Source organism: Oncorhynchus nerka, linkage group LG25, assembly GCF_034236695.1.
Source record: "Oncorhynchus nerka isolate Pitt River linkage group LG25, Oner_Uvic_2.0, whole genome shotgun sequence".
Classification (NCBI taxonomy): Eukaryota; Metazoa; Chordata; class Actinopteri; order Salmoniformes; family Salmonidae; genus Oncorhynchus; species Oncorhynchus nerka.
Window position 1 is genome coordinate 11,368,447 of NC_088420.1, and position 25,844 is coordinate 11,394,290.

The 25,844-nt window shown below is 43.5% G+C and overlaps 1 protein-coding gene across 1 annotated transcript; it reads left to right on the forward strand.

The window, feature by feature from the left end:
• Positions 1–1,257: 1,257 nt before the first annotated feature.
• gipc3 (GIPC PDZ domain containing family, member 3) lies at positions 1,258–25,644 on the forward strand. The gene is made up of 6 exons (XM_029633600.1): positions 1,258–1,626; positions 4,373–4,558; positions 5,526–5,706; positions 14,618–14,727; positions 21,628–21,709; positions 23,795–25,644. Exons 1-6 carry the CDS (start codon positions 1,336–1,338, stop codon positions 23,944–23,946), a joined length of 1,002 nt encoding a protein of 333 aa, XP_029489460.1. The 5' UTR covers positions 1,258–1,335; the 3' UTR covers positions 23,947–25,644.
• Positions 25,645–25,844: the final 200 nt, after the last annotated feature.

Sequence of the window (25,844 nt, forward strand, 5' to 3'; positions counted from 1 at the left end):
TGGCCCATGTTGACTCTACAAGATGTTGAAAGCGTTCCACAGGGATGCTGGCCCATGTTGACTCGATTGCTTCTCACAGTTGTATCAAGTTGGCTGGATGTCCTTTGGGTGGTGGACCATTCTTGATACACACAGGAAACTGTTGTGTGAAAAAAACAGCAGCGTGACAGTTCTTGACCAAATTTATTTATATAGCCCTTCGTACATCAGCTGATATCTCAAAGTGCTGTACAGAAACCCAGCCTAAAACCCCAAACAGCAAGCAATGCAGGTGTAGAAGCACGGTGATTTTAAGTGGATTTAACAAGTGACATCAATAAGGGATCATAGCTTTCACCTGGATTCACCTAGACAGTCTTAAGTCATGGAAAGAGCATGTGTTCTTAATGTTTTGTAAACTCAGTGTATTTCCAGTGTGTTGTAGTGGTAACATTCGCCAATCACATGACCCCTGGCGAGGGGGGGTTCGAGCTCCGCTTGGCCACTTCCTGTACACCTCTTGATATTTGCCTCTCTCTCCTACTTCACAACTATCCGGTGATGTTTTACTTCTAGTTTCCTAAACCTAGGGAATGTCCTGTACTTTAGGTAGTCTACATCATTTTGCAGGATTGGTCTACGGTTTTGTGAATAAGATAATAAAACTGCAGACATACATATCAATGCTAGGTCTTACTATGATCTATCGTTACATCACAATATATTTGTTAACTTCTAAATAGTTGTTGGCACACATTTCAGCATAGGGTCGAATTAAACAACCATTTATCAGGCTAAGTACTCTTCTTGTGTATCCGTGGGCTGGCTGTAGGGTTAAAGGGGCTGACAAGTTGAGGAGGATCCACCCTGACTTGACTAATTCTTCATTAATGAGGACTGGAGGGACTTTACTCTCAGTACAGAGTGTCTCCTTACGACTAACATCGGGACATTGTCTGTCTACCGACTCCAGGTGACACATGATATCATGGATATGGTCAGAGCTTTTAGCCCCTACCACAAACGTACCATCCTTTTGGGGTCATGTGTGAGTCCCTTTACCTGGTGCCCAGACAGACACTAATGGTGTTATATGAGGTCTTTATAAAGGCAGCTTAACTGGTGTGATATGTTTGTTGTTCTCCCTATCTGCTCTCGGTCTCCGGTGTCACACATACGATGCTCAGCATCTGGGTGTTGGGTTTCCACCTGGCCGAGCAGGCCTCCTTTGGCTGCCGTTACCTGGCTACTCTCATCACTAATTCAGCAGCACCTAGGGTCCCAACTCTCTCTCTGGCCAGCTAGGGCAGCATACACCAGGACTCACGGAGGACCACCAACCCAGAGCTGGGGCCGATGCAGAACGGAGAAGAGATGAGCCCGCTAGCGCAGGACAGCAACAAGGCTGGAGGGCCGGCTTCAGAGGAAGAGGTGAAGAGTCAGACACATGGGGGTGTGGAGCCCTCCGCTCCGCCGCTGCACCCCTCAGACCCACCTCCGTCTGGGCCACCTGAGTACCCAAGGCCCAGGCTCGTCTTCCACACCCAGTTGGCACATGGCAGCCCTACAGGCCGCATCCATGGCTTCACCAATGTCAAGGAGTTGTATGCCAAGATTGCTGAGGTGTTTCATATTTCTCCCTCGGAGGTACGGTAGGCTAGGCTGTTCTTTGTTCATTTCTGCTGACTGGTTAGGCCATTACAGTACAATATCTGATCATTTGGATGTTCTGCTTTTAGATCATGCTGACAGTTTGAATTATTATGTAATGTATAAATAGTCTCCTTGTTGGGTTAAGGTTGATGGACTATTTTTTGTCTCAAATTAGACCTGTTTCCATGATGTACTACACAATCATTTGCTCAGGATTATGTTCATAGTTTGAAGGACTTTGATCATTTTGACTTTTGATTAACTGTCACAGATTAAATACAAATGATCAGTTTTAAAATAATTGATTAAACATTTCCAGAACATTCCAGAGCCGAATTCTGAGTGACAGGTGCAAAGTTTGTAAAAAAAAAAAAAAAAAAGTAGTTACTGAGTTGTCTTTATGGTAACTAATGAATGCTTTTAACGTGGAACATCTCCAATGTGAGGATGACCTTCTAGTAATGTCGTAAAAACAGCTGGAAGGACATACAAAATGTCCTCGAGCGAAATCTACTGATCTGGTCTAATGAACAACCTTTTAGTGGGTCACGGCCATCCACACTGCAACCTGTTGCTGTCTCAATGCCATGACAGATGACAGAAAGATATGGATGATCGAAGGTAGGTCAAGATAATTATATAATGTAGTTTCAAGAACACATTTGATACTGTAAAACAGAAGGTTCCTTTTTTTACTGTGATACCGAAGGTTTATTAGTGGGAGTACACTGAAATGTTCACTAATGTCTTCATTTGTGCCCTTGTATTTTGCTCAGTGCTGTGTGTCAAACACATTCCAGCAAAAAGGACAAATAAAAGAAGTGAACAGTAGAAGAGCACAATCATATTCTGATCATATTCTGATTCTAATCATATTCTGATCATATTCCAATCATATACTGATGATATTCTAATCATATTCAGATTCTATTCTAATCATATTACGATCATATTCTGATTCTATTCTAATCATATTCTGATCATATTCTGATTCTAATCATATTCTGATCATATTCCAATCATATACTGATGATATTCTAATCATATTCAGATTCTATTCTAATCATATTACGATCATATTCTGATTCTATTCTAATCATATTCTGATTATATTCTGATCATTTTCGGATCATTTACTGATGATATTTCTAATCATATTCTATTCATATTCTGATTATATTCTAATCATATTCTTATTATATTTCTGATCATATTCCAATCATATTCTAGGCATTTGGACAGGAAATCTATGTGCTCATAGGCATAAAAAAGTAAAGTGAGCAAGCTGGCAGCATTTCACATCACAACCTGCAATAAAGCTTTCCACACAGGATTATTTATGCCTGTCCTTGAACTAGTGTCAACGACACCGAGCAAGGCTGAGACAAGAGTTTATACCACAGGAGGTTGGCGGGGTCATAATTGGGGAGGACAAGCTCGTGGTAATGGCTGGAGCGGAATCAGTGGAACATTTATCAAATACATCAATCACATGGTTTGATGCCATTCCATTAGCTCCATTCCAGCCATTATGACCCGTCCTCCCCTCAGCAGCCTCCACTGGTATAGGTAACACATTACCTACAGGTAACAAATGCAGAATTGAGAGGGAGTAAAAAAAAGCAGGAGTGGCAAATCCAGAAGGATCCAGGAAGTGAGTGCATGCTTATATTTCTGTCCCCAAAACAACCATTAAACTAACAAGATTGAAAACTATGATTAGTTGACCACTAGGTGAAGCCAATGTGTTAGTGCTGGGCTGGAGAAAAGCCTGCATACACTGTGGCTCTCCAGGACCAGGATTGTCCTGTCCAGATAAGATCACAAAATGGCCACGTGAAGGGCAGTCTCTTTGGTGAATCTATGTTGGAACACTGCCCTCTGCTGTTGGGATTGAGTAGTATGACATGGGAGTCAGGAGAGGTTTGTGAGTCATGTTAAAGGTTGAATGTAGTGTAGGGCACAATGTTACGGAAAAGTTTCAATATTACCAGAAGGGGATGAATGGGCCACCCCTCAGAGTAGGTTTCTTCCTTCTAGAAAGTTTTTGTGCCAAAGTTCTTCTGCTTCTGCTTTTGCTTGCTTATTTGGGGGTCGAGGCCAGGTCACTGTCAAAAACAACTTAGTGACAACCGCTGATGTAAAAAGGGGTTTATAAATACATGTGATTGATTGATTGTTTGACCAGAAAACGAAAATCTGTGTTCTGATTGGGCAAGTTCAGTTAATAATATTTCACTCTGTTTAAAACCTTTTCTCCCTACTGAACACGACCCTGTCATCTCCTTTGATCTTGACGAGCCTTCTTAAAGTCCATACAGATCTTTAGATGTTATTACATTTTGCGGAGCTACAGTACTCTCCATTTAGAGGAATGTAGGCATATTTACTGAATTAAGATAAAAGCCACATCCATTATTTCACACCTGTTCAGGTTGTTCCATACTGACTTAACAAGTTAAGGTGGATGAAAGATTCACATTTTAATGGTTCTTCTTTTGAATGGGATTTTGGCCTTTCTAGGGAGTTTTTCCGAGCCACCGTGCTTCTACACCTGCATTGCTTGCTGTTTGGGGTTTTAGGCTGGGTTTCTGTACAGCACTTTGAGATATTAGCTCATGTAAGAAGGGCTATATAAATACATTTGATTTGATTTGATGGGATGACAATCATTCATGTTCCAAACTACCCTCATGTATTTCCTGCTGACCATTGCTCCTCTCTCTTCTCTGTGGGCTAGATCCTTTTCTGCACTCTGAACTCCCACAAAGTGGATATGCAGAAGCTGTTAGGTGGTCAGATCGGCCTGGAGGACTTCATCTTCGCCCACGTCAGGGGCGAGACCAAAGAGGTGGAGGTCACCAAGACGGAGGACGCCCTCGGGCTGACCATCACTGACAACGGAGCAGGGTACGCTTTCATTAAGGTAATAGCCAGACGTAAAGTAAGTAAGTAAACCTTATCCGAGTCAGAACGTTCCATAGACGTAAAAGCCAGAGGTTAAAGGTCAGAGTAAAAGGCCAGGTTTTAAGTGAAGAGAGAGGTCATGTTCCCCTGCTCAGACTTTGCATGTATCAACCAATGGTTGCGTGCCATGTCATCGTCTGTGCAGTCTGGCACCAGATTGCTATAACATGATGTGGTTAGTTGATATTTACCTATCCAGGTAGTTCTGAGTCAGCAATGCCTGGGCAGAGAAACGCGCCCTGAAACATACTGTGAAACCGGATTAAAACATTTAAGGAGTGTGCCATATTTTAGGAGAAGGAAATACAATTGGATGTGGCTGTGCTTCCATGACACTCTGTTACCTTCCCCTATTACTATGTTACTATGGTAACATTTGTCACAAAGCAGACTCAAGGCTGATTTTGAGGTGAACTGTAGCCTACATGATAAAGGCCTATCTGTCCTACACAGTGTGTTTTTTGGAGAAAAAAACAATGCATTTTAACCACAAAATAACAGTCAAATATTTTTGCTTCCCACCTGACTGAAGCTTTGCAACAGCATTTTCCCGACTTATGCCCAAGCAATAAAGCCCGAGCAGGTGTGGTATATGGCCAATATACCACAGCTATGGGTTGGTCTTATGCACAACGCAGAGTGCCTGTATACAGTCCTTAGCCGTGGTATATTGGCCATATACCACAAACCCCCCGAGGTGCCTTATTGAGTAATTAGAAGAGTAAAAATAAATATTTTGTCATACCCGTGGTATACGGTCTGATTTAACACGGCTTTCAGCCAATCAGCATTCAGGGTTCGAACCACTCAGGTTATAATGACGAAAATATAGTAGTGTGGCCTAGATACTTAGCAAGATGTCAACAATTAATAGGATTAGGTAGATGGACTACATCCTACCCAAACCCGGTCTGTTTCTTCTACAGAGGATAAAGGAAGAGAGCACCATTGACCAGCTCAAGACTGTATGCGTGGGCGATCACATTGAGGCCATCAATGACCAGAGCATTGTCGGGTGTCGGCACTATGAAGTAGCTAAGATGCTAAAGGAGCAACCAAGGGGAACACCCTTCACACTACGCTTGGTGGGGCCCAAGAAAGCTTTTGGTGAGTAACCATATTAATTCATTCATAGGATGTTGTTGAGATAACAATTTCATCCGAGGCAATACTCATTCATTGACTATTTGAAGGATCTTTTAGGATTTTGATTTTTTTGGGGGGAAGGGGTAGATCAGTTTTAATATTACGGATAGATTGTAGCTACCATCAATGTGCTTGTCTGCATAATTTCCAATACCCCATATATTTTTGGGGTAAATATATACTAGTCAAAAGTTGACACACCTACTCATTCAATGGTTTATTTTTTACTATTTTCTACATTGTATAATAATAGAGACGACATCAAAACTATGAAATAACACATGGGATCATGTAGTAACCAAAAAATTGTTAAACACATCATGATATATTTTATATTTGAGATTCTTTAAAGTAGCCACCTTGTTGACAGCTTTGCACACTCTTGGCATTCTCTCAACCAGCTTCACCTGGAATGCTTTTCAAACCGTCTTAAAGGAGTTCCTACACATTCTGAGCACTTGTTGGCTGCTTTTCCTTCACTCTGTGGTCCAACTCATCCCAAACCATCTCAATTGGGTTGAGGTTGGGTGATTGTGGAGGCCAGGTCATCTGATGTAGCACTCCATCACTATCCTTCTTGGTCAAATAACCCTTACACAGCCTGGAGGTGTATAGGGTCATTGTGCTGTTGAAAAACAAATGATAGTTCCACTAAGCTCAAACCAGATGGGAGGATGGGATGGCTTATCGTTGCAGAATGCTGTGGTTGCCATGCAGGTTAAGTGTGCCTTGAATTCTAAATAAATCACTGACAGTGTCACCAGCAAAGCACCCCCACACCTCCTCCTCCATGCTTCACGGTGGGAACCACACATGCAGAGATCATCCGTTCACCTACTCTGCGCCTCAAAGACACAGCAGTTGGAACCAAAAATCAGACCAAAGGACAGATTTCCACCGGTCTAATGTCCATTGCTCGTGTTTCGTGGTCCAAGCAAGTCTCTTCTTCTTTTTGGTGTTCTTTAGTCGTGGTTTCTTTGCAGGAATTCGACCATGAAGGCCTGAATCACACAGTCTTCTCTGAACAGTTGATGTTGAGATGTGTCTGTTAATTGAACTCTAATTAGCTGGTTGATAATAAGCTAAATGGCATATTATTACTAGTAGTTCCGGTTTCATTTTGTTTTTAATGAACAGCTGCAGTACAGTTTATGCATTTTCTGAATATGGAGTGATAAGTACTGCAAAGACATCTTGACTCCACAGCATGAAGATAAAACGTTGTCTGACTCTGGAGCTGTAACCTCTAATTCAGGGCTCTCCAACCCTGTTCCTGGACAGCTACCATCCTGTAGGGTTTCTCTCCAACCCTGTTCCTGGACAGCTACCATCCTGTAGGGATTCTCTCCAACCCTGTTCCTGGACAGCTGCCATCCTGTAGGGATTCTCTCCAACCCTGTTCCTGGACAGCTGCCATCCTGTAGGGTTTCTCTCCAACCCTGTTCCTGGACAGCTACCATCCTGTAGGGATTCTCTCCAACCCTGTTCCTGGACAGCTGCCATCCTGTAGGGATTCTCTCCAACCCTGTTCCTGGACAGCTACCATCCTGTAGGGATTCTCTCCAACCCTGTTCCTGGACAGCTGCCATCCTGTAGGGATTCTCTCCAACCCTGTTCCTGGACAGCTACCATCCTGTAGGGTTTCTCTCCAACCCTGTTCCTGGACAGCTGCCATCCTGTAGGGATTCTCTCCAACCCTGTTCCTGGACAGCTGCCATCCTGTAGGGATTCTCTCCAACCCTGTTCCTGGACAGCTGCCATCCTGTAGGGATTCTCTCCAACCCTGTTCCTGGACAGCTGCCATCCTGTAGGGTTTCTCTCCAACCCTGTTCCTGGACAGCTACCATCCTGTAGGGTTTCTCTCCAACCCTGTTCCTGGACAGCTGCCATCCTGTAGGGATTCTCTCCAACCCTGTTCCTGAAGAGCTACCATCCAGTAGGTTCTCTCTCCAACCCTGTTCCTGAAGAGCTACCCTCCTGTAGGGATTCTCTCCAACCCTGTTCCTGGACAGCTGCCATCCTGTAGGGATTCTCTCCAACCCTGTTCCTGGACAGCTACCATCCTGTAGGGTTTCTCTCCAACCCTGTTCCTGGACAGCTGCCATCCTGTAGGGATTCTCTCCAACCCTGTTCCTGGACAGCTTTCTCTCAACCCTGTTCCATCCTGTAGGGATTCTCTCCAACCCTGTTCCTGGACAGCTGCCATCCTGTAGGGATTCTCTCCAACCCTGTTCCTGGACAGCTACCATCCTGTAGGGATTCTCTCCAACCCTGTTCCTGGACAGCTGCCATCCTGTAGGGATTCTCTCCAACCCTGTTCCTGGACAGCTGCCATCCTGTAGGGATTCTCTCTCCTGGACAGCTGCCATCCTGTTCTCTGTTCCTGGACAGCTACCATCCTGTAGGGATTCTCTCCAACCCTGTTCCTGGACAGCTACCATCCTGTAGGGTTTCTCTCCAACCCTGTTCCTGGACAGCTGCCATCCTGTAGGGATTCTCTCCAACCCTGTTCCTGGACAGCTGCCATCCTGTAGGGATTCTCTCCAACCCTGTTCTTGGACAGCTACCATCCTGTAGGGATTCTCTCCAACCCTGTTCCTGGACAGCTACCATCCTGTAGGGATTCTCTCCAACCCTGTTCCTGGACAGCTACCATCCTGTAGGGTTTCTCTCCAACCCTGTTCCTGAAGAGCTACCATCCAGTAGGTTCTCTCTCCAACCCTGTTCCTGGAGAGCTACCATCCTGTAGGGATTCTCTCCAACCCTGTTCCCGGAGAGCTACCCTCCTGTAGGGTTTCTCTCTAACCCTGTTCCTGAAGAGCTACCCTCCTGTAGGGATTCTCTCCAACCCTGTTCCTGGACAGCTACCATCCTGTAGGGTTTCCCTCCAACCCTGTTCCTGGACAGCTACCATCCTGTAGGGATTCTCTCCAACCCTGTTCCTGGACAGCAACCCTCCTGTAGGGATTCTCTCCAACCCTGTTCCTGGACAGCTAACCTCCTGTAGGGTTTCCTTCCAACCCTGTTCCTGGACAGCTACCATCCTGTAGGGATTCTCTCCAACCCTGTTCCTGGAGAGCTACCCTCCTGTAGGGATTCTCTCCAACCCTGTTCCTGGAGAGCTACCATCCTGTAGGGTTTCTCTCCAACCCTGTTCCTGGAGAGCTACCATCCTGTAGGGTTTCTCTCCAACCCTGTTCCTGGAGAGCTACCATCCTGTAGGGTTTCTCTCCAACCCTGTTCCTGGAGAGCTACCATCCTGTAGGGTTTCTCTCCAACCCTGTTCCTGGAGAGCTACCATCCTGTAGGGTTTCTCTCCAACCCTGTTCCTGGAGAGCTACCATCCTGTAGGGTTTCTCTCCAGCCCTAATCTAGCACACCTGATTCTAATAATTAGCTGGTTGATAAACTGAATAAGGTTAGTTATAACTGGGGTTAGAGCGAAAACCCACAGAAGGGTAGTTTTCCAGGAACAGGGTTGGAGAGCCCTACCAGCACCCTCCCCTGGTCAGAAAACAGATTTACAATCCCTCTGACAATCCCTCTGACATAGACCTGCTGACAGGAGTTTATGAACACTGAACTAAAATGTACCCCTGGGAGCTTGAAAACACATACTTCACTTTTGAACAGGATTTACTGGTAAATGAGTCAATGGGCAAATGGTTTCATACTAATTCACAGGGGAAATGCCTTGGGGTGGTCTGGAGCCAACTCTTGATTGCAGTAAATGACCATTCCTTATCAACATCTATCCAGAGAGGGAACAAAACCCTGAAGCCATGTTATGACTTCCTGTGAACAATCAGTAACACTCAATTACTCTGTCGGAGTAAACACATCACATATCAAAGATAAAAATAGTTATGAAACATAATTACTGTGAGGTAAACTTGAACTTGAACTTGTTGCAATGGGCAACTGTATTTATGTTTGTATGCCCATTGCTAAAATGCTGTGAGAAGTATGCCTAGTAATACTGTATTTAGTCCAGATATTAAAATGTTGGGATACATTTAGAGTGTTAGAGAGTGTACTGTGCATTCGGAAAGTATTCAGACCCCTTGACTTAAAAAAAAAAAAAAAAAGACATTACAGCCTTATTTTTAAAATTTTTACATTATGTTTAACCTTTATTTAACTAGGCAAGTCAGTTAAGAACAAATTCTTATTTACAATGACGTCCTACCAAAAGGCCTCCAAAATACAATATAAATATAGGATGAAACACATCACAACAAGAGCGAAAACACAACACTACATAAAGAGAGACCTATGACAACATAGCAAGGCAGCAACACATGATGACAACAACATGGCAGCAGCACAACATGGTAGCAGCACAAAACATGGTACAAGCATTATTGGGCACAGACAACAGCACAAAGGGCAAGAATGTAGAGACAACAATACATCACGCGAAGCAGCCACAGCTGTCAGTAAGAGTGTCCATGATTGAGTCTTTGAATGAAGAGATGGAGATACAACTGTCCAGTTTGAGTGTTTTTTGCAGATCGTTCCAGTTGCTAGCTGCAGCGAACTGAAAAGAGGAGCGACCCAGGGATATGTGTGCTTTGGGAACCTTTAACAGAATGTGACTGGCAGAATGGGTGTTGTATGTGAAGGATGAGGGCTGCTGTAGATATCTCAGATAGGAGAGAGTGAGGCCTAAGAGGGTTTTATAAATAAGCATCAACCAGTGGGTCTTGCGACAGGTATACAGAGATGACCAGTTTACAGAGGAGTATAGAGTGCAGTGATGTGTCCTATAAGGAGCATTGGTGGCAAATCTGATGGCCAAATGGTAAAGAACATCTAGCCGCTCGAGAGCACCCTCACCTGCCGATCTATAAATTACATCTCCATTAATCTAGCGTGGGTAGGATGGTCATCTGAATCAGGGTTAGTGTGGCAGCTGGGGTGAAAGAGGAACGATTATGATAAAGGAAACCAAGTCTAGATTTAACTTTAGCCTGCAGCTTTGATATGTGCTGAGAGACGGACAGTGTACCATCTAGCCATACTCCCAAGTACTTGTATGAGGTGACTACCTCAAGCTCTAAACCCTCAGAGGTAGTAATCACACCGGTGGGGAGAGAGGCATTCTTCTTACCAAACCACATGACCTATGTTTCGTGAGGTGTTCAGAACAAGGTTAAGGGCAAAGAAAGCTTGTTGGACACTAAGAAAGCTTAGTTGTAGAGCGTTTTACTCAAAATCCAGGGAAGGGCCCCCTGAGTATAAGACTGTGTCATCTACATATAAATGGATGAGAGAGCTTCCTACTGCCTGAGCTATGTTGTTGATGTAAATTGAGAAGCGTGTGGGGCCTAGGAGCAGATGGCTGAGCAGATGTTTTGACTTTATACTCTGCACTCTTTGAGAGAGGTAGTTAGCAAACCAGGCCAAAGGTCCCTCAGAGACACCACTACTCCTTAGCCGGCCCACAAGAATGGAACGGTCTACCGTATCAAAAGCTTTGTCCAAGTCAATAAAAATAGCAGCACAACATTCTTTAGAATCAAGGGCAATGATGACATCATTTAGGACCTTTAAGGTTGCAGTGACACATACATAAACTGAGCTGAAACCAGATTAGTATTCTCTCTGGAATGCATAGTCATCAAGAAAGCCACTCAGTTGACAAGTTTTTCCAACACTTTTGATAAACAGGGCAAAATAGAAGTTAGCCTATAACAGTTAGGATCAGCTTGATCTCTCCCTTTAAATAAAAGACGCACCGTGGCTGCCTTCCAAGCAATGGGAACCTCCTCAGAGAGGATTAAAAAGCCCCTATCATCGCCAAGCCAATGTAACGGATGTGAAACGCTAGCTTAGTTAGCGGTGGTGCGCGCTAAATAGCGTTTCAATCGGTGACGTCACTTGCTCTGAGACCTTGAAGTAGTAGTTCACCTTGCCCTGCAAGGGCCGCGGCTTTTGTGGAGCGATGGGTAACGATGCTTCGTGGGTGACTGTTGTTGATGTGTGCAGAGGGTCCCTGGTTCGAGCCCGGGTATGGGCGAGGGGACGGTCTAAAGTTATATTGTTACATTGATGCTGTTGACCCGGATCACTGGTTGCTGCGGAAAAGGAGGAGGTCAAAAGGGGGGTGAGTGTAACGGATGTGAAACGCTAGCTTAGTTAGCGGTGGTGCGCGCTAAATAGTGGTTCAATCGGTGATGTCACTTGCTCTGAGACCTTGAAGTAGTGGTTCCCCTTGCTCTGCAAGGGCTGCGGCTTTTGTGGAGCGATGGGTAACGATGCTTCGTGGGTGACTGTTGTTGATGTATGCAGAGGGTCCCTGGTTCGCGCCCGGGTATGGGCGAGGGGACAGTCTAAAGTTATACTGTTACACCAATCTCCGGTTAAAAAGTTTGGAGATAGGCTTGGCGTTGATAGGGTCAGCAACCTGAAAGAAGAAATGTTTGACACCATCTGACCCAGATGTTTTTTGGTGGTCAAGTTTCAGGAGCTCCTTTAGCACCTCGGACTCAGTGACTGCCTGCAGGGAGAAACTTTGTAGCGGGGCAGGGGAAAAAGAGGGAGGAGCATCGGGGATAGTCGCATTAGAAGGGTTGGGAGATGAAGAAATGTTGGCCGGGTAAGAAGACATGGCTGAGTCAAAAAGGAATCCTCAAACTATGGCCCTAAAGGGTTTAACAAAGATAAACCAAAACATTTAATTTCTAGCTCGAACCTAAACATATCTTGATAGTGACACCCTAAAGACTCAGGTGCGCTAGTCCAGTGTCACTTGCCCTGACACTAAGCCCGCCTGCCTGACCATTCAGCCTGCCCTGACCTCGAGCCTGCCTGCCACCCTGTACCTTTCGGACTCTGACCTGATTAATGAACTTCTGCCTGTCCTCGACCTGCCTATTGCCTTTCCCTTGTATTTGAATAAATATCAGAGACTCTAACCATCTGCCTCCCTGTGTCTGCATCTGGGTCTCGCCCTGTGTCGTTATCACCTAGTATCTAACAATATCATGTTCTGACAGATTGTAAACTCTCTGCATTCCCCTCTCTCCCCCAGTACCATGAGTAAGGATATTTCAAGTTTTAGAACCCATCAAAACTAAGCAAATATGGATCCATGCACATCATAGGAGGCTGCCAGTTACATTTTTCCATTGTCTGTGGCAGTAAATGAGAGCTGTTAATAATTGAAGAGCCTTTGCTTACCATTATAACATCGGCTAAATGGATGGTTGACTATGATGGATTATGTTTCATGCTTTATTACACTGCTGAGTGCACTCAGAACACCTCAGAGGATACGTTCTCTTAATCTGGTCATTTGTTGATTGATATGGAAAACCGTGATGTGCGGTGAGGTCGGTAGGCCAGAGGTAAACTGTGACTGGAAAATATATAGAAATTCTTGTCAAAGATATGGATATTCTTGTCAAATATATGGATAAACTCTCTTAGACTGATATAGCCCGTTAGCTAACTTGTGAACAGTATGCTACCTGGATAATTAAGTGTGGAATAGACTTTAAAGCTAACAATTTGTGGTCAGCTGACATGACTTATCAAAAAGTCAGTCCGTGTCCACCTTTGCCGTAGTCTCTCTCACTCCACCATGTTGTATACAGATCTGGACAAAAACAATTGTCTGCCTTGTTGTGCTGATCATAGTCACAACAGACAGGATGTGTGTGGTGCCTAATTTTGCTGACCGGAATCATAACAGACAGGATGTGTGCGCCTTGTTTTGATGACCAGAGTCATAACAGACAGGAAGGAGCAAAGCAGGAAACTCTGATTCATTTCATATTAACCCACAGCATTTCTCATAGAATCAGAGCAATCATTCACCGCCATCAACACATGGACATCCTCACAGGTTACGCTGATCAGGGCGTTGGCGTTGTCATGTCAACTGGATCTCAGCTGGGAGAGATTTGTGGGATATTTTTGTGCTCATGAGAATTGTTGCATGTACAGTTGAAGTCGGAAGTTTACATTCACTTAGGTTGGAGTGATTAAAACTAGTTTTTCAACCACTCCACAAATGTCTTGTTAACAAACTATAGTTTTGGTATGTCGGTTTGGACATCCACTTTGTGAATGACACAAGTAATTTTTCCAACAATTGTTTACAGACAGATTATTTCACTTATAATTCACTGCATCACAATTCCAGAGGGTCAGAAGTTCATATATACTAAGTTGACTGTACCTTTAAACAGCTTGGAAAATTCCAAAAAATTATGTAATTAGAAGCTTCTGATAGGCTAATTGACTTCATCTGAGTCAATTGGAGGTGTATTTCAAGGCTTGCCTTCAAGCTCATTGCCTCTTTGCTTGACATCACGGAAAAATCCAAAGATATCAGCCTAGACCTCAGAAAAAAATTGTAGACCTCCACAAGTCTGGTTCATCCTTGGGAGCAATTTCCAAACGCCTGAAGGTACCACATTCATCTGTACAAACAATAGTACGCAAGTATAAACACCATGGGACCATGCAGCCGTCATACCGCTCAGGAAGGAGACACCAGCTCTGAGTTACACCAGCTCTGTCAGGAGCAAAGGGCCAAAATCACCCAACTTATTGTGGGAAGCTTGCGGAAGGCTATCAGAAATGTTTGACCCAAGTTAAACAATTTCAAGTCAATGCAACCAAATACTAATTGAGTGTATGTAAACTTCTGACCCACTGGGAATGTGATGAAAGAAATCAAAGCTGAAATAATGTGGTGATCCTAACTGACCTAAGACAGGGAATTTTTTACTAGGATTAAATGTCAGGAATTGTGAAAAACTGAGTTTACTTCCACTAAAACTGTGTGTGTGTGTGTGTGTGTGTGTGTGTGTGTGTGTGTGTGTGTGTGTGTGTGTGTGTGCGTTTGCGTTTGTGCCAGATATGATCGGCATGAGGACCAGGGCACCCAAGTCGAGCGAGGGTAAGATGGTGAATGGGAAGGAGACCCTGCGTCTGCGCTCCAAGGGGTCAGCTACAGTCCAGGAAGTGGTGAGTTTCAATTCACACGTTCCTCTGGCCAATGACCTTCTCTGTGTCCGACGGGCCACCCCAGAGTAGCTTACACACGTACGCATGCAGACGTTCATGCAGACATTCACGAACACACACGCACACAATATCAACTCCAACCACGCACACGCACACACACACACACACACACACACACACACACACACACACACACACACACACACACACACACACACACACACACACACACACACACACACACACACACTGTCAACTCCCACACCCTGGTGGTGATCTCACTATGTCGATGACCACCAGTGCTTCACAGGAATTCTGATGACAACAGTTTGGGCACGTCTTTAAAAAAAAAGAGTTATTTATTTATTTAACTAGGCAAGTCAGTTAAGAACAAATTTTTATTTACAATGACAGCCTCCCCCGGCCAAACCCAGGCGACGCTGGGCCAATTGTACACTGTCCTATGGGACTCCTAATCACAGCCGGTTCTCATCCCCTTCCATAGACTTACACAGTAGTTATGACAACTTCCAGAGGACGTCCTCCAACCTATCAAAGCTCTTGCAGCATGAAGTGACATGTTGTCCACCCGGTCAAAGGATCAGAGAATGAATCTAGTACTGAAAGCACAAGCTACAGCTAGCTAGCACTGCAGTGCATAACATGATTAATCTAGTACTGAAAGCACAAGCTACAGCTAGCAAGCACTGCAGTGCATAACATGATTAATCTAGTACTGAAAGCACACGCTACAGCTAGCAAGCACTGCAGTGCATAACATGATTAATCTAGTACTGAAAGCACACGCTACAGCTAGCTAGCACTGCAGTGCATAACATGATTAATCTAGTACTGAAAGCACACGCTACAGCTAGCTAGCACTGCAGTGCATAACATGATTAATCTAGTACTGAAAGCACACGCTACAGCTAGCTAGCACTGCAGTGCATAACATGATTAATCTAGTACTGAAAGCACACGCTACAGCTAGCTAGCACTGCAGTGCATAACATGATTAATCTAGTACTGAAAGCACACGCTACAGCTAGCAAGCACTGCAGTGCATAACATGATTAATCTAGTACTGAAAGCACACGCTACAGCTAGCTAGCACTGCAGTGCATAACATGATTAATCTAGTACTGAAAGCACACGCTACAGCTAGCTAGCACTGCAGTGCATACAATGTGGTGAGTAGTTGACTCAAAGAGAAAGACAATAGTTTAACAGTGTTGAACAAATTAATTTATTCCAAATTTAAGGTGAAGCAAGAGAGAGATTTAATTTGTTGCCACCGGGGCCCACCAGTGTAACTGCTAAACTGCTTGCTGCTGACTGTCTACTGTACTGCACAATTGTAATGGGTTTACTAACACGTTAGTTCTAGTAGCTATTGTTAACTATGACTATGACTATGACAGCTAATGTGTTGTGCACTGAAATCCACAAGCGAAGGGAGAAGGAGAGAACGTATATAGATACGAGAAGGAATTATATCCAGTCCTGTGAAAATGTATTTGCCCCCTTCCTGATTTCTTATTTATTTGCACATTTTCACACTAAAATGTTTCAGATCATCAAACAAATTGTAATATTACAAAAAGATAACCGAAGTAAACACAAAATTCAGTTTTTAAGTGATAATTTTATTTATTAAGGGAAAAAAGTTATTCGAACCTTCATGGCCCTATGTGACCAAGAAATTGCCCCCCCCCCTGTTAAATCATGAATTTACTGTGGTTAATCACATTTGGAAAGCTGAGTTCAATTTCACTAGCCACACCCAGGCCTGATTACTGCCAGACCTGTTGAATCAAGAAATCACTTAAATAGAACCCGTCTGATAAAGTGAAGTAGGCCAAAAGATCTCAAAAAGCAAGATATCATGCCGCGATCCAAAGAAATTCAGGAATAGATGAGAAACAAAGTAATTGACATCTATCATTCTGGAAAGGTTTACAAAGCCATTTCTAAAGCTTTGGGACTCCAGCGAACCACATGAGAGCCATTATCCACAAATGGAGAACATTTGGAACCGTGATTAACCTTCCCAGGAGTGGCCGGCCTACCAAACTTACCCCGAGAGCACAGCGACGACTCATCCAAGAGGTCACAAAAGAACCCAGAACAACATCTAAAGAACTGCAGGCCTCACTTGCCTCAGTTATGGTCAGTGTTCATGACTCAACCATAAGAAAGAGACTGGGGAAAAATGGAATCCATGGCAGAGTTCCAAGGCGAAAACCCCTGCTGACCAAAAAGAACATAAAGGCTCATCTCAGTTTTGGCAACAAAAAAAAACATCTTGATGATCCCCCAAGACTTTTGGGAAAATATTCTGTGGACTGACGAGACAAAAGTAGATATTTTTGGAAGGTGTGCGTCCCGCTACATCTGGCGTAAAAATAACACAGCATTTCAGAAAAAGAACATCATACCAACAGTCAAATATGGTGGTGGTAGTGTGATGTTCTGGGGTCAGCATGGTGGTGGTGGTGTGATGTTCTGGGGTCAGCATGGTGGTGGTGGTGTGATGGTCTGGGGTCAGCATGGTGGTGGTGGTGTGATGTTCTGGGGTCAGCATGGTGGTGGTAGTGTGATGTTCTGGGGTCAGCATGGTGGTGGTAGTGTGATGTTCTGGGGTCAGCATGGTGGTGGTGGTGTGATGTTCTGGGGTCAGCATGGTGGTGGTAGTGTGATGTTCTGGGGTCAGCATGGTGGTGGTAGTGTGATGTTCTGGGGTCAGCATGGTGGTGGTAGTGTGATGTTCTGGGGTCAGCATGGTGGTGGTAGTGTGATGTTCTGGGGTCAGCATGGTGGTGGTGGTGTGATGTTCTGGGGTCAGCATGGTGGTGGTAGTGTGATGTCTGGGGTCAGCATGGTGGTGGTAGTGTGATGTTCTGGGGTCAGCATGGTGGTGGTAGTGTGATGTTCTGGGGTCAGCATGGTGGTGGTAGTGTGATGGTCTGGGGTCAGCATGGTGGTGGTAGTGTGATGTTCTGGGGTCAGCATGGTGGTGGTGGTGTGATGTTCTGGGGTCAGCATGGTGGTGGTAGTGTGATGGTCTGGGGTCAGCATGGTGGTGGTATGTGTGATGTTCTGGGGTCAGCATGGTGGTGGTAGTGTGATGATGTTCTGGGGTCAGCATGGTGGTGGTAGTGTGATGGTCTGGGGTCAGCATGGTGGTGGTAGTGTGATGTTCTGGGGTCAGCATGGTGGTGGTAGTGTGATGTTCTGGGGTCAGCATGGTGGTGGTGGTGTGATGTTCTGGGGTCAGCATGGTGGTGGTAGTGTGATGTTCTGGGGTCAGCATGGTGGTGGTAGTGTGATGTTCTGGGGTCAGCATGGTGGTGGTAGTGTGATGTTCTGGGGTCAGCATGGTGGTGGTAGTGTGATGTTCTGGGGTCAGCATGGTGGTGGTGGTGTGATGTTCTGGGGTCAGCATGGTGGTGGTAGTGTGATGTTCTGGGGTCAGCATGGTGGTGGTAGTGTGATGGTCTGGGGTCAGCATGGTGGTGGTAGTGTGATGTTCTGGGGTCAGCATGGTGGTGGTAGTGTGATGTTCTGGGGTCAGCATGGTGGTGGTGGTGTGATGTTCTGGGGTCAGCATGGTGGTGGTAGTGTGATGTTCTGGGGTCAGCATGGTGGTGGTAGTGTGATGTTCTGGGGTCAGCATGGTGGTGGTAGTGTGATGTTCTGGGGTCAGCATGGTGGTGGTAGTGTGATGGTCTGGGGTCAGCATGGTGGTGGTAGTGTGATGTTCTGGGGTCAGCATGGTGGTGGTAGTGTGATGTTCTGGGGTCAGCATGGTGGTGGTAGTGTGATGTTCTGGGGTCAGCATGGTGGTGGTGGTGTGATGTTCTGGGGTCAGCATGGTGGTGGTAGTGTGATGTTCTGGGGTCAGCATGGTGGTGGTAGTGTGATGTTCTGGGGTCAGCATGGTGGTGGTAGTGTGATGTTCTGGGGTCAGCATGGTGGTGGTAGTGTGATGTTCTGGGGTCAGCATGGTGGTGGTAGTGTGATGTTCTGGGGTCAGCATGGTGGTGGTAGTGTGATGTTCTGGGGTCAGCATGGTGGTGGTAGTGTGATGTTCTGGGGTCAGCATGGTGGTGGTAGTGTGATGTTCTGGGGTCAGCATGGTGGTGGTGGTGTGATGTTCTGGGGTCAGCATGGTGGTGGTAGTGTGATGTTCTGGGGTCAGCATGGTGGTGGTAGTGTGATGTTCTGGGGTCAGCATGGTGGTGGTTGTGTGATGTTCTGGGGTCAGCATGGTGGTGGTAGTGTGATGTTCTGGGGCTGCTTTGCTGCTTCAGGACCTGGACCACTTGCTGTGATTGATGGAACCAGGAATTCTGCTCTCTACCAAAAAATCCTGAAGTTTGTGACCTCAAGCTGAAGCGTACTTGGGTTCTGCAGCAGGACAATGATCCAAAACACACCAGCAAGTCCACCTCTGAATGGCTTAAAAAAAACTAAATTAGGGTTTTGGAGTGGCCTGGTCAAAGTCCGGAATTCGATTGAGATGCTGTGTCATGACCTTAAAAAGGTGGTTCATGCTCGAAAATGTGGCTGAATTAAAACAATTCTGCAAAGAAGTGTGGGACAAAATTCCTCCACAACGATGTGAAAGACTCATTGGCAGTTATCGCAAACGCTTGATTGCAGTTGTTGCTGCTGAGGGTGGCACAACCAGTTATTAGGTTTAGGGGGCAATTACTTTTTCACATAGGGCCATGAAGGTTCGGATAGCTTTTTTCCCTTAAAACCTCTTGCTCCTACCCGACACGCAGGCGTCCCATCTAGACATCTGGAAATGCAAATGCGCTACGCTAAATGCTAATAGCACTCGTTAAAACTCAAACGTTCATTAAAATACACATGCAGGGTACTGAATTAAAGCTACACTCGTTGTGAATCCAGGCAACAAGTCAGATTTTTAAAATGCTTTTCGGCGAAAGCATGAGAAGCTATTATCTGATAGCATGTAACACCCCAAAAGACCCGCAGGGGACGTAAACAAAATAATTAGCATAGTCGGCGCTACACAAAACGCACAAATAAAATATAAAACATTCATTACCTTTGACCATCTTCTTTGTTGGCACTCCTAGATGTCCCATAAACATCACTATTGGGTCTTTTTTTCGATTAAATCGGTCCATATATAGCCTAGATATCGATCTATGAAGACTGTGTGATCAAGGAAAAAAATAGCGTTTTATAACGTAACGTAATTTTTTTAAATTAAAAAAGTCGACGATAAACTTTCACAAAACACTTCGAAATACTTTTGTAATGCAATTTTAGGTATTAGTAAACGTTAATAAGCGATCAAATTGATCACGAGGCGATGTATATTCTATAGCTGTACGTCTGGAAACAATGTCCGGGTAAATCTCAACCAAAATATCCGGTCGGGGACCGGAAGAAATACGCTGCCTTGTGTCCGTTTGACCAAGAAACAAATCGTAGGCAAATGACAAGACTGTTGACATCGTGTGGAAGCTGTAGGTATTGCAACCTCGGCCCCATTTAATGTGGTTCACGTTTAACAATGGGTTGAGGTGGCGCATGGATATATTTTCCCATTTTCAGTGATCAGATTTTCCTGCACTTTTCGATGAAACGCACGTTCTGTTATAATCACAGCCGTGATTTAACCAGTTTTATAAACGTCTGAGTGTTTTCTATCCACACATACTAATCATATGCATATACTATATTCCTGGCATGAGTAGCAGGGCGCTGAAATGTTGCGCGATTTTTAACAGAATGTTCGAAAAAGTAGGGGGTAGGAGTAACAGGTTAATAAATCAAATCATCACTTAACTGCATTTTGTGTTTACTTGGGTTATTTTTGTGTAATATTAAAATGTGTTTGATGACCTGAAACATTTAAGTGTGACAAATGTGCTAAATAAATAAATCAGGAAGGGTGCAAATACTTTTTCACAGCACTGTATATACAACGAGCTGTTTGTATGTGTCTGGTATGAAAGTGAACTGTTTTTGCGTGTGATCAGGGGTGTATTCATTGTGACGATTCTGTTAAAAAAATGTTTCTTAAACGGAAGCAAAATTAACAAACCGGGGTTAAACATACCTGAATTTGTCTGATAGAAACTTGTTTGCATCTGTTGGACTAATGATTGCAACCTTGATTAGCTAGATGCAAGCAAGCATGTGCAACGCGTCAGGGTAGCCTAGTGGTTAGAGCGTTGGTCTAGTAACCGGAAGGTTGCAAGTTTAAACCCCCGAGCTGACAAGGTACAAATCTGTCGTTCTGCCACTGAACAGGCAGTTAACCCACTGTTCATAGGCCGTCATTGAAAATAAGAATTTGTTCTTAACTGACTTGCCTAGTTAAATAAAGGTAAAAAATAAATTTAAAAAACGCTGTATTGAATGTGTCACTGTCTGTCACCTTGATCACTCAAAATTCTCTCGACCTGTGTGCACCTACGTTATAAACTTTCATTCATAGGCTAGGTTGTAGCATCATTATGGGTTACAGGGAACATTTGAGTATCATGTTGTAACCTAAAATCTATCGATGTTACATTGAACTGGGTGAATGGAATATGAATGAGAGTCATCCAATATGCTGTAATAGAAAAAAGTAAATGTTCAAATTATAAAATAAAATAAATCATCCTCCCTCATCTTAAACGGCACCAACCGCCACTGTTCTGTAGTACACTTATGACAGTACATACATACCGAACACGTATTTACTGGTGGGCGACATACCTTTGACTTTTTTACAGGCAGAGGCCTGGCATGCGATTGTAGTGACTGTCTAGTGTCGATATGCCAGTAATAATCTTGTAACTGTAGCATGATGTACTGCAGTACCCTTAAAATGCAGTTACCTAAACACACTTGCCTTCTCCCCACCAGCCGAATGAGTTTGAGGAGAGAGTCACCAAGAAAGTGGATGATCTACTGGAGAGCTACATGGGTATTCGAGACCTCGACTTAGGTAAGATGGCTGCTCATCTGAGACCTCCAGTTAGGTAAGATGGCTACTCACCTTTTTAAGAAAACAGAATTAGCTATAACCTTATAAGCCATTAAACCTCTGGATTCGGGTTAGGGTTGGTCAAAATGGCCAAAGCAAAGGTCTAGGGTCAGAATTGAGTTTTCGATTCTATTTGTGAACTATGCATATGTAGGATCTTAATTTGATCACTCTTTATTTTCGCTAAGAATTTTCCTGCAACACAGGACATGCAGATGGGCTTTGTGATTTACATAAATTCACTGAAAACTCACACTAGCACACGATTAAATGAACAATATTGCACTTTTCATGTAGCCTACTTTAAATGTTCAAATCCTGTTTCTGATGTGACAATAGAAATCAAATTAAGATCCTACATCTGTACGATAAAGTCTACAATTGCAATGGGAAAAACTCACCACAGTTGAAAGGAGACGGTTTTAGGCACATCCAACTTTCTCCAGCACAGATGCTGGGGAAAAATTTGAGCCGCTAAGCAACTAAAGGGACAATCTCCACTCACTATTTACTACTCCCACAAGATATTGTCATAAATACTGTAACAGCAGCAATAATAATAATACATTGAATTTATAACGCACTTTTCAATGAAAAACTATCTCAAAGTGCTTTAAAATAAATAAAAACAAGAGTAGACAGAGGACACAACTAGACAGGGACACTGGCACAAAGAACACAGCTGACTCTACAACTAGACAGGGACACTGGCACAAAGAACACAGCTGACTCTACAACTAGACAGGGACACTGGCACAAGGAACAGCTGACTCTACAACCAGACAGGGACACTGACATGAAGAACACAGCTGACTCTACAACTAGACAGGGACACTGGCACAAGGAACAGCTGACTCTACAACCAGACAGGGACACTGACATGAAGAACACAGCTGACTCTAGAACTACACAAGGACACTGGCACAAAGAACACAGCTGACTCTACAACTACACAAGGACACTGGCACAAAGAACACAGCGGACTCTACAACCAGACAGGGACACTGGCACAAAGAACACAGCTGACTACAACTAGACAGGGACACTGACATGAAGAACACAGCTGACTCTACAACTAGACAGGGACACTGACATGAAGAACACAGCTGACTCTACAACCAGACAGGGACATTGACATGAAGAACACAGTTGACTTGACAAACTAGACAGATACACTGACATGAAGAACACATTTTTAAAGGAGTCTAGAGTCTGTGGTGCCTTCAGGTGGTCCGGGAGTGCGTTCCTGAGGTGGAGGGTTGGTCGAGTAAAAAGCCAGATCCCCCGCTTGGTGCTGGGGACATTGAAGAGCAGGTTATGTCAATCTTAGGTTGCACATTGCTGATAAAAAGGTTGCTGATAAAAAAATCCTTCATACCAAAGACATCTGTTGGAGAGTCAGACACTATACAGAGTAACCCAACATCTTAAAGGTTGCATACCAGAGACATGAGTTAGCTGTTTTCCATGAGCGCCAAGTAAAAAATACCTATTACCTTTAGATCCTAATCTATATAGATGTTGCAGTGCTTTTTGGTGTTTTGATACTTTTCCTTTGGAGCCTTTCTTCTTCTTGGCAGTAAGATATATCAGAGGGAATTGGAGGACTTTTAAGTCTGGAAAGAGAAGAGCTCGCCTCTAATAATAAACCAGTAAACATTTGCCAGGCTTTTATGAAACACTCAGTTGAATAATTTGTCATTAAATATAAACATATTTTTTTCCATTTGACTTCCAGTACAGTTGTATGGAAGATAGTGGCTAGCGAGCGACGTAGACAGAACTATTGGCAACTGACATAATAACATGATGTGCCGTGAAACATCAACAAATCCAAGGAAAAGCACCGTGTAAGATCAATCAACATAGTTAGGCCTATATATCGAACCTTGATTTTAGGCTTTCTCATGTTCCTTCAGAAATACTCATTTAAATAGATGAGTGAATAAGACTTGAAAGTGAAGCAACACAAGACTAGGCCTATATCTAATAACCAAAAAGAGATTAATTACTATTTTCCATTTATGTGGGAACACTCTCTTGCAGCGACCACCATCGTGGAGGCCGGAAAAGACAAGATGAACCCAGATGATTTTGCTGAGGCTATGGATTCAGTGCTGGGGGACTTTGCCTTCCCCGATGTCTTCTTGTTTGATGTGTGGGGTGCCATTGGAGATGTGAAGGATGACAGAATGTAGAGGTGTCAGTCAGTTATTACGGTTTTCATGTCTTTCAAACATTTCTATTTTACAATTGTCATCTCAATGGCCGTATTAGATGGTTAACGCAGGCCTTACTCAGCCATTCTTCCCCAAACAATTTTCGATGTATTTCTATTACTTTGGTATGAAACAAGTTCCTCCCGAATACGTTAAGTTTAGAATGACATTTCATAAGTGGGTTACGTAATCTTTGCAGTGGGCATTGTGTTGATTGTGTTCTTGGATACTGCTCAGGGCTCACCATACTAGAGGGAAATATCCCTGTTATGTCATTAATGTGTACAAAACCCAATCACTGTTGTCCATGGGCACATGCATGTGAACATACTGTATATTTATACAGACAATGTAAGAAGTTATCGGCCATCCATCTCTGAAACCAGGAAGTGAGTTAAGAGCTTGTTTGTTCCAGATACAGAGAGACCAGGATAAGACCAGAGATCAAAGGGTTGACCCTTGGGCGGCACCATTAGTGAGGCGTATCATCTTCCACCAGCATTGTTGAGAAACCACCATGGTGGCCATTTTGAATCAAAGAACTCCCCATACATTAGTTATGCAATAGTGAGCTGATTGATTTAGCCTTCTTAACAAAGGAGGCTGGAGTGTTAAATTGGGTATTTGGCCAAGACATCAAGGTGTGTCCTTATACAATATGTATTTGCATGGTCATTTCAAATACCCAGAGTGATGAAAGAGTTCAGCATAATGCCTCATTTTGAGAACAACACCCTCATTACACAGTATCCCCACCAGTGTTGTCATTAATTTCATCCAAATGGATGAGTGCCCTGTACAGACTCACCCAGCAACAGGTCACTTAGAAGTCAGTAGAGTGATCTTCTTGACATCTGAGAAAGAACAGAGGTCAAGTGTACCTTTTTTTCAGAAATGACCCTTAGAAATATCTCAAATTGATACTGATATGCTAGAATTCCCTAAAGTTGTTCTACGACCATACCAAGCATTAAAATGTCCTCTTATAGGAACCACAACCCATAAGTTTCCTACGGTGAAGGAACTTGAGTAAACATATTTCGAATACAAAGGCTACTCTGACTCACAACCAGGAAATGAGTTGTGCAGACCTTAGAATACAAGCATTTCGCTACATTCGCAATAACATCTGCTAACCATGTGTATGTGACCAAAAAAAATGTGATTTATGATTTGATTTGAAATGGGAAAAACAACATGATTTCAAGATGAATGGTGAAGAAAGTTGGAAAAAGATGTTTGAAATGTCCTGTTTAATTGCAGAGTATTGTTTGCCTGAAAAAGGAAAGTCTTCATATTCTTTATTCGTTACCATGTGCTCACATGTTTTGTTCTCAAAGGCTTTTCATTTTAACCATTCATAATGCAGGAATTTATTCATCAAATACGACTTTTATATTATGATTCAGTGTTGTTTTAGAAACAGAATGTAAATAAGAGTTATTTGAATTGTCAAATATGTGTGAAAAGTTCAGAAATAAATATGTTTTGAATCATAAATGTATAAAAACAAATGACATGTAATCTTGACTTGACCAGAACATCAGCATAATGTTGTGTGGTAGACTTTATGTCTGATGTGTATTGATATATCACTCTATTGAGACCTGAACATATAAGGCATATTTCATGTGTGTTGTTACAATTAGTAATAAAAATGGTATAACTCATTCTCAAGTTCAAATGTTCTTGTCTCCTTTCTAGAGCAACTACAGTATCAATAACAGTTTATACTATGTTTTTTAAAGATAATTATTCTTAGCAAGTACTTTTGCTCAAAAACACCAACTTAAAAGTCAAATTGAGTCAAACTTCCAAGTCAAAAAAGAATAGATCAGTGCGGTGTTTGAATCAAAGAGTAACACAAACAAACCATA

What these genes read in the sequence shown, in the direction of transcription:
- gipc3 (XM_029633600.1), top strand. Translation starts at nt 1,336, where the DNA reads ATGCAGAACGGAGAAGAGATGAGCCCGCTAGCGCAGGACAGCAACAAG. An exon ending in CAGGGTACGCTTTCATTAAG is followed by an intron (nt 4,559 to 5,525) that starts GTAATAGCCAGA and finishes TTTCTTCTACAG; the next exon opens with AGGATAAAGGAAGAGAGCAC. An exon ending in GGGGCCCAAGAAAGCTTTTG is followed by an intron (nt 5,707 to 14,617) that starts GTGAGTAACCAT and finishes CGTTTGTGCCAG; the next exon opens with ATATGATCGGCATGAGGACC.